Below are 7749 nucleotides of genomic sequence, written 5' to 3'. Positions count from 1 at the left end.
CCATGGTGCCTACACGAGTCAATTCTATGAGATATAGTATCTATAATAGCCCAAACCTACTTGCAAACAAATACAGTCTTCTTTGAGATTTTTCTTTTGAGTTTTTCTCAAATTTTTTAAAACGAGTATGTTAGGAGAAGTTTACATATCCTTATGAATAATGATTCGTTTTTCTCTTCAACTCATATGAGATTTCACGATCCAATCAATACAATAGTCTGAAGAAAAAAAAAAATTGTTATTGAAAATAAATTAAAAAATATAAATTATCTAAAAAATTGTACTCACATTCTCCACGTGGCTTTCTCGAATGTCTCCAAATTTACTGGACCAAATTGCCCTCCATAATTCTCTATTAAATATTTAATTTTTATGGAAAAAAAAAAAAAGGAAAAATCCACGCTAAACGAGTCAAGATTCAATTTATTTCTCCTTCATTTTGGTTTCTAGTTCCGATCACAGCCGGCGATGGAAGCAGCCTCGAATCTCAGTTCCTCACTTCCCCTTTCGCCGTCGCGCTACAGGACCACCGCCGTCTTAACTCGTTTTCAGCGGATCGCTTCTTTATCCACAGCCGCCGCCGGAGCTCTCCCGTCGTGTCGCACACATTTGACTCGCCTTCATCAGCGTCGATCCGCGATTTTGCCTCTACGTTGCAATGGTAATTCGAATTTCCGATCTGTTGTGTAAGGTCAATATTCCTCGACGCAGGTCAAAATTGAACTCCTCGCGGAAAAGTTCGGTAATGGGGGTAAGGAACTTTTTAAACGATGGGCAATTTGGTCATATGTGGGTTCTCCGCTTGTTGCTCCAACTTTTTTGTATAAGAAATAATAAATTAAACCTATGGTTTCCGTGTTGGCCGCTGCCTTTCTCTCTTTCTCTCTGGTCTTACCTCCCTTGAACTGGGTTTTGATCGAGTGTCCGGCGGCTGTTTGGCAGTGAGGGAGTCGGTGCCGGATCAAGAAATGGCGTCTATTGATGTAGAAGACCCACGCATAGCCAAAATCGCCAAGGCCATTCGAGTTATCCCTGATTTTCCCAAACCAGGTACCCAAATCGTTCTTGGGTGATGGGTATTTTGTTGGTAAAGGCTAAGTTTCTTTGGCCTGAACATTATCTTCCTTCTTTTGGTAGGGATTTTGTTTCAGGACATTACGACGTTGCTTCTTGATACCAAGGCCTTCAGGGACACTATTGATTTGTTCGTGGAGAGGTACAGAGGGAAAGATATCACTGTGGTTGCTGGTAAATTCTAGTTTCAAAAGGGTGTCATTTAGATCAGGAAGTAATTTTGTAGTTTAACTTGAAGTGAACCAATTGATCTTATTTGTTCTGTAGGGATTGAGGCGAGGGGTTTCATTTTTGGACCTCCCATAGCTCTGGCTATTGGTGCAAAATTTGTTCCCATGAGAAAACCCAAGAAGTTGCCTGGTACAATTTTGTGCTTGACTCGCGTTTGTTTGTGGCCTTGTGAATCTATTTGTAGTTTCAGCTATCTAGAAACTTCTTAATTTTTAACTAGATTATAGCATAATGTTTCTGGATAGGATTGGCTTTGGGCCTTTCCTGGGTAGCTTAGGTGGAGGGCAAAGAAGCCCCCTTCCGGGGGTCCGAGCCATTAATGAGATACAACTCTTGGAAGAGCTAGAGTTCTAACATTGTGTCAGGACCTACGGGCGAAGAAGGCCCCCTTCTAGGAGGCCTGAGCTATCAGTGAGATACCACTCTTGAAGAGCTAGAGTTCTAACCTTGTGTCAGGACCTACGGGCGAAGAAGGCTCCCTTCCGGGAGGTCTTAGCTATCAGTTAGATACCACTCTTGGAAGAGCTAGAGTTTTAACCTTGTGACAGGACCTACGGGCGAAGAAGGCCCCCTTTCGGGGGGGCCTGAGCCATCAATGAGATACCACCCTGAAAGAGTGAGAACTGAGCTAGAATTCTAACCTTGTATCAGGACCTACGGGTGAAGAGGGGCCCGAGCCACTAGTGAGTTACCACTCTAGAAGAGCTAGAATTCTAACCTTGTGTCCGTGCCAAAGGTTTCCTCGGGCTAGACAGAGATTGGCCCTTGAGTGCCAAAAACTCTTCATGCATATGCTATTAAGTTTAATGTTTGCTATCTTTAACCCGATGGTAAAGAAGCAAGCAATCTGCATGCCTTAGACGTATTCTAGTTTCTAATGCAAGAAACTTGGAGCCTTTAATCGATGTTCCAAGTTACTTTGGTACAATGATACTCAAGAAACTGGATAGTGGCTATTGTGTTGGATTGTCATGGTTAATTTATCTTTGAATACACATGTAAGTAATGATTCTGTTTCTGAAATGCATGTTTACAGGTGAAGTCATTTCAGAAGAGTACTCTTTAGAGTATGGAACAGATAAAATTGAGATGCATGTAGGAGCTGTTGAAGCTGGAGAACGCGCTCTTGTGATAGATGATCTCATTGCAACTGGGGGAACCTTGTGTGCAGCAATAAGACTACTTGGTAGGTTATTTTTAGAGCCAACTTGTTAGATTACTTTTTAGCTGATAATGCACAGGCCAGCTAAATAAACCAGCGATGCATTGCGTTTTACTCTTATGTACTCGATGTCATTATCATGGCTGTGATTTTCGAACTTGCTCAGTTCTAGGCCTCAGCTTATTCATTGAATATGGTTAACTGTTATTGTGATTGCGCTTTGGTTTCTATGAAATTTGCTCAGCTTCATTCTTAAGTTGCTGAGAATCTGCTGAGAAATGATAATTCTTTTCCGACTCATGGCTGTGTTGTAGATAGAACCTTAATGTGAGATTCCACATCGGTTGGGGAGGAGAACGAAGCATTCTTTATAAGGGTGTAGAAACCTCCCCTAGCAGACGCATTTTAAAAACCTTGAGGAGAAGCCCGAAAGGGAAAGCCCAAAGAGGACAATATCTGCTAGTGGTGGGCTTCGGTCATTACAAATGGTATTAGAGCCAGACACTGGGCAGTGTGCCAGCGAGGACGTTGAGCCTCGAAAAGAGGTGGACACCAGGCGGTGTGCCAGGGAGGATGCTAGGCCTCGAAGGAGGGTGGATTGTGAGATCCCTTTACTGGAGAGAGGAAGGAGTGCTAACGAGGACGTTGAGCCCCGAAGGTGGGTGGATTGTGAAATCCCACATCAGTTGGGGAGGAGAACCAAACATTCTTTATGAGGGTGTGGAAGGGTTGATTGTGAAATCCCACATCAGTTGGGGAGGAGAACCAAACATTCTTTATGAGGGTGTGGAAACCTTTTCCTCGCATATGCGTTTTTAAAACTTTAAGGTAAAGTCTAAAGAGGACAATATTTGCTAGCGGTGGGCTTGGGCCGTTACACTTACTATTTTAAACTTTTCTTTAAAGAGTGTAAAGTTATCTTGTTCATGATCTCCTGTTGGTTATATTAATCGGTTGTTATCTATTTATGACAGAGCGAGTTGGCGTGGATGTGGTCGAGTGTGCTTGTGTGATTGAGCTGCACGGACTAAAGGTAAGCCTTTGGAAAAATCTGAGAACAGACCAAAACCTTGTAGTAGACTACTAGTTACAGAACTTCCCATGGATTCTGTCTAGTTGTATGTTTATGACATGATGAGTACTCTCATTTTCATTAGTCTCGAAACCAACTTTAGCCATTTCTTCGTCTTGAATTTTATCAGGGTCGTGAAAGATTGGGAGACAAACCTCTGTTTGTTCTAGTTAACGCAGCAGCATGATCGCAGAGCCTTCTTCTGTAACACGACGTGTTCAGTAACGACAATATTATCACGTACCGCTGCTGGAAGTTGAAGTTTCAAAGTAATGCATAATTTTGAAGCCGAGAGTGTTGCTAGAAATAAAAGGGATGGTATTAATTTTGAATATCTGCAGAAACTTCTTTACTTTGAAGTTAAGTAGTTTGTCTTTCTTTCTCTGAATATGCCTTATTTGAATGAGTTTATAATGATCACTCTTTTCCTAAGCCAATGTGGAACCTTGTATGTACTCCTAGCAATCTTCCCCTTGAAGGTAGTACCTTTTTAGGCTTCTTTGTCGACTTGATCCGACCAATATCTTGTACGACTGCGAATCACATTGTGGGATATTCCCTAATGGTGACGATCACCTATCGCATCATCTACCTCCTCCCCTCGAGCAGAGATCTACTCCTCTATCGGGGAGTTACTGATAAGTTATTACTTGCTTGTCACCCAAATAACTTTTTGTTTGATGAGGGATCTATCCACAATGTTTTATCAATGTAAGGCGGGAAAAGTCCAAGCCTAGCGCTAGCAAATATTGTTTGTTTTGGCCTGTTATGTATCGTTGTTAGTCTCACGATTTTAAAATGCAAAGTGGACATTGGACATAACAGTTACATATCTGCTAGCACATTGTGGTTACGTATCGTTACTGGCTAAAAAAAAAACAATATTTGCTAGCTAGTGACTTGGACGGTTATAAATGCTCACTAACTCTCTTTATTTAGAACTTAAAGATATCTTTGATACACAATTTGGTTTATACTATGTTGTAATGCTAATTGACATGTCCAGTTTGGACATAAACTTCGTACTAATGGAAATGATTGTCTTTTACTTCTATATGCATGATCATATGATTCTTTTGGGAGTTGTAATGGCCTAACTCTATCGCTAGCAAATATTGTCCTATTTGAGCTTCTTTTTTTTAGTTTTCCCTCAAGGTTTTTAAAACGCGTTTATTAGGGAAAGGTTTCTATACCCTCGGAAAAAGGTGTTTTATTCTCCTCTCTAACTAATGTGGGATCTCACAATCAACCCCCCCTATGGGACCCGTCGGTACTTGTTCCCTTATCCAATCAATGTGGGACCCTCCTCTCAATCTACCCCCCTCAGGGCCCAACGTCCTTGCTGGCACTTCTTCTCGTGTCCACCCTTCTTCGGGGCTCAATCTTCTTACTGGCACATCGCCCCGTGTTTAGCTCTGATACCATTTGTAATGGCCTAAGTCTACCGCTAACGGACATTGTCTCTTTGGACTTTCCCTCAAGGTTTTTAAAACGCGTGAGCTAGAAATAGGTTTCCACACCCTTACAAAGGGTATTTCGTTCCCCTCTTCAACGGGGACGTGGGATCTCACATGAGCTCTCTTTCCTTTTCTTTTAGGTGTAGTGAATTATACAAACATTCTCAGGTTGGTACCATAGGTGTGCTTCATCTAGAAGACTCGAGCCGTACTAGAATTTAGAAAAAAAAAAATAACACAACCAAAAAAAGAGAAGTCATTAATTAATATAAAGGAATAATTTAGGTGAGAATTAAGAATTAATACATTTATTAAATTAGAATTATCTTGATACAAGTTTCTTTCCAATCCATATAATTTGTTTTTAATAATCGGACGACTTGACATTAATATAAATAAATTATCCTTTTTTTCAAAATTAAAAAAAAAAAAAACACATAATAATTAATGATATTAGTTTTCTATATATATAAACAATTTAATATGATAATTTAGAAACAATAGATAATTAAAACGCTAATTAATTAACAAATATGTGTTCAATATTTAAAGCTTGCATGAATAATGCTGTTTATATATTAATTCAATTCTGTGTCACTTCAGGCTTAAATAAATATATTTTTTTTCAATGTCGGAAAATTACAAGAATGTGTATTTTCTATTTTTTTTTATTTAAAAAATATTCATATGATTAGCGATTCACGTCATTTTTTATTATCTTAAAAAAAAAATTCAAACCTCTAACTTTTAAAGATCTATAAATTAACTAACGGAGTTTGAAATATTAAAAACTTTAATCGTAAAATTGTTTGGTTTATATATCTCTAATGTGTTTTGTTTCCGTCACATAAATAGTTGTTATTACTATTCAATTATTAATTTATTAGTAAAAAACCTAATTAGTATTTTTGTGGTGTTTTTCTTAGATTTAAAAATTATGTTTTCTACGTATAGATTAATTTTATATTTTATTTTCTATGGTTTAAAGTCTTTTATCAACAAAACGTATACATTAAAAAGTTTTTTTTAAATGACTATTTAAAAAAAAAGAATAATAAATAGAAAAAAATATCCGGCAGGAAATTTCTAATTCGATCATTGCAAAAATAAATAGAAAAATTTCGCAGAGACGGAAGATGAAATAGGTGGTAGGGACGGGATTGGGGAAAGTTTTCTCATCCCGTCGTGCCCAATAAATACCTCTAATTATAGCTACCGACTAAAAATTCAAGAGTAATTAAATCTATAGAAAATAAAAGGTTAAATTAAAATTTAAGTTCTACATTTATACCTACAAAGTTAGCATGAATGTGTGATCTTTAAGAATACTTTACACTGCTATATGATTATTATGTGGGCGAAATCAAGAATCTTCGAGGGTCGCTCCGTCTTATATTTTGATGACATTATGAACTTATTAGAGGGAGGCCGACTATTCTAATAGTGTTGAAGAGTTTTTAGAGTTCGAGCTATGATAACATATAAAGACGTTATCAAACTACTTTTGAACCTAGAACCATAAGAACGCGGTTAGTGCAAAAGGATGAAAATTTTAGAGTTTATCGAGTTAGAACCCTAAGTTGAGCTCAAGTTAGTAAAATCGAAATGCTAGTTTTTTAAAAAGAAACTTATAACTCAGGTATATTTAGGTATAAGCAAGACTCGTGAGTAAGTAAAGACAAGTATGAATTTTATGACTATTTAAACGAGCTGTCATAGTTTCTTATGATATAAGACACGATTGTTGAGCTCCAATGAGTTAAAGAACATGAACTCTAACATGCTACTTGTGTCACACTTTTGTATGGATCGGTAAAGAGCTAGTTATGTTATCCAATGACTCGAACAACCCTAAGAAATTGATGAAATATTATTAGAGAATGAAAGCCATACTATAAACTTAAGTGAGTCAAGAACTTCGAATAACTCAAGTAAGGTTAACGAGTCCTACCCGTAGTAGAAAACCTATAATCAAGAATATAGGTCATTATTATCAGAGGCGTATTAGTTAGACAAATGATATGTTTATAGATTCAGTATAAGAAGAACGTTTAATTAAAGGCTTATAGACGAACTACTTAATGAGTATATTTATATATTCACTTGTGTTGCTTTTCTTTCTTACAGATGAAATTAGAGATACTGACCGATGATTGGAGCGTGATAAGGCTGAGAGGCTATACAGTTTGTTTAGATCAGAGTCGTTTTTCTAAATTTCTATTGTGATTCGTAATTATTATTTTTTTTTTCTTTTAATTTCTCTGTGAACTTTCCTTTTACAACTAATTTTAGGGAGGCTACGAGGAAAGAGTAACAATATAAGTGACTCGTCTCGTTAAAGAGTTGTGCAACAATATCTTAGCTCAACTCAACATCACATTAATCTAAACACCGACTTACGCATCGAAACATGTTAAACATAACGCTACACCATCACGATAAAGATGGAGCTGACGTAGATTTAAGATTAGATTCGATAAATAAAAGATAGTATTTTCTAATAATAATTTATAAAATATAGAGTAATATAATAAAAAGAGGAATTACACGTGGAACTGTTGAAGAATACGAATCCGAGTTGGCCAAAAAATTGAACACAATGCGAGAGTCTTGGAGGATCAATTTCCCTTTTGTCATTCCCACGTGGAGAATCAACCAAGACGAAGACCAAACACACGTGGAAGACCCCTACACGCCATGTCCACGTACGCACATTAAACAAATCCAAACAAAATACTTCAAAAATACGGTTT

General features: G+C 37.4%; 1 protein-coding gene across 1 annotated transcript; it reads left to right on the top strand.

The window, feature by feature from the left end:
* Window positions 1–414: 414 nt before the first annotated feature.
* On the top strand, window positions 415–4037 carry LOC111785690 (adenine phosphoribosyltransferase 1-like). The gene is made up of 7 exons (XM_023666070.1): window positions 415–661; window positions 943–1050; window positions 1138–1248; window positions 1342–1434; window positions 2342–2491; window positions 3442–3500; window positions 3670–4037. The coding sequence occupies exons 1-7, from the start codon at window positions 469–471 to the stop codon at window positions 3724–3726; spliced, it is 771 nt and encodes a 256-aa protein (XP_023521838.1). The 5' UTR covers window positions 415–468; the 3' UTR covers window positions 3727–4037.
* Window positions 4038–7749: the final 3712 nt, after the last annotated feature.

The sequence above is a fragment of the Cucurbita pepo genome, unplaced genomic scaffold, assembly GCF_002806865.2.
Source record: "Cucurbita pepo subsp. pepo cultivar mu-cu-16 unplaced genomic scaffold, ASM280686v2 Cp4.1_scaffold000644, whole genome shotgun sequence".
Lineage (NCBI taxonomy): Eukaryota > Viridiplantae > Streptophyta > Magnoliopsida > Cucurbitales > Cucurbitaceae > Cucurbita > Cucurbita pepo.
This window is presented reverse-complemented; position numbering and strand designations above follow the sequence as displayed.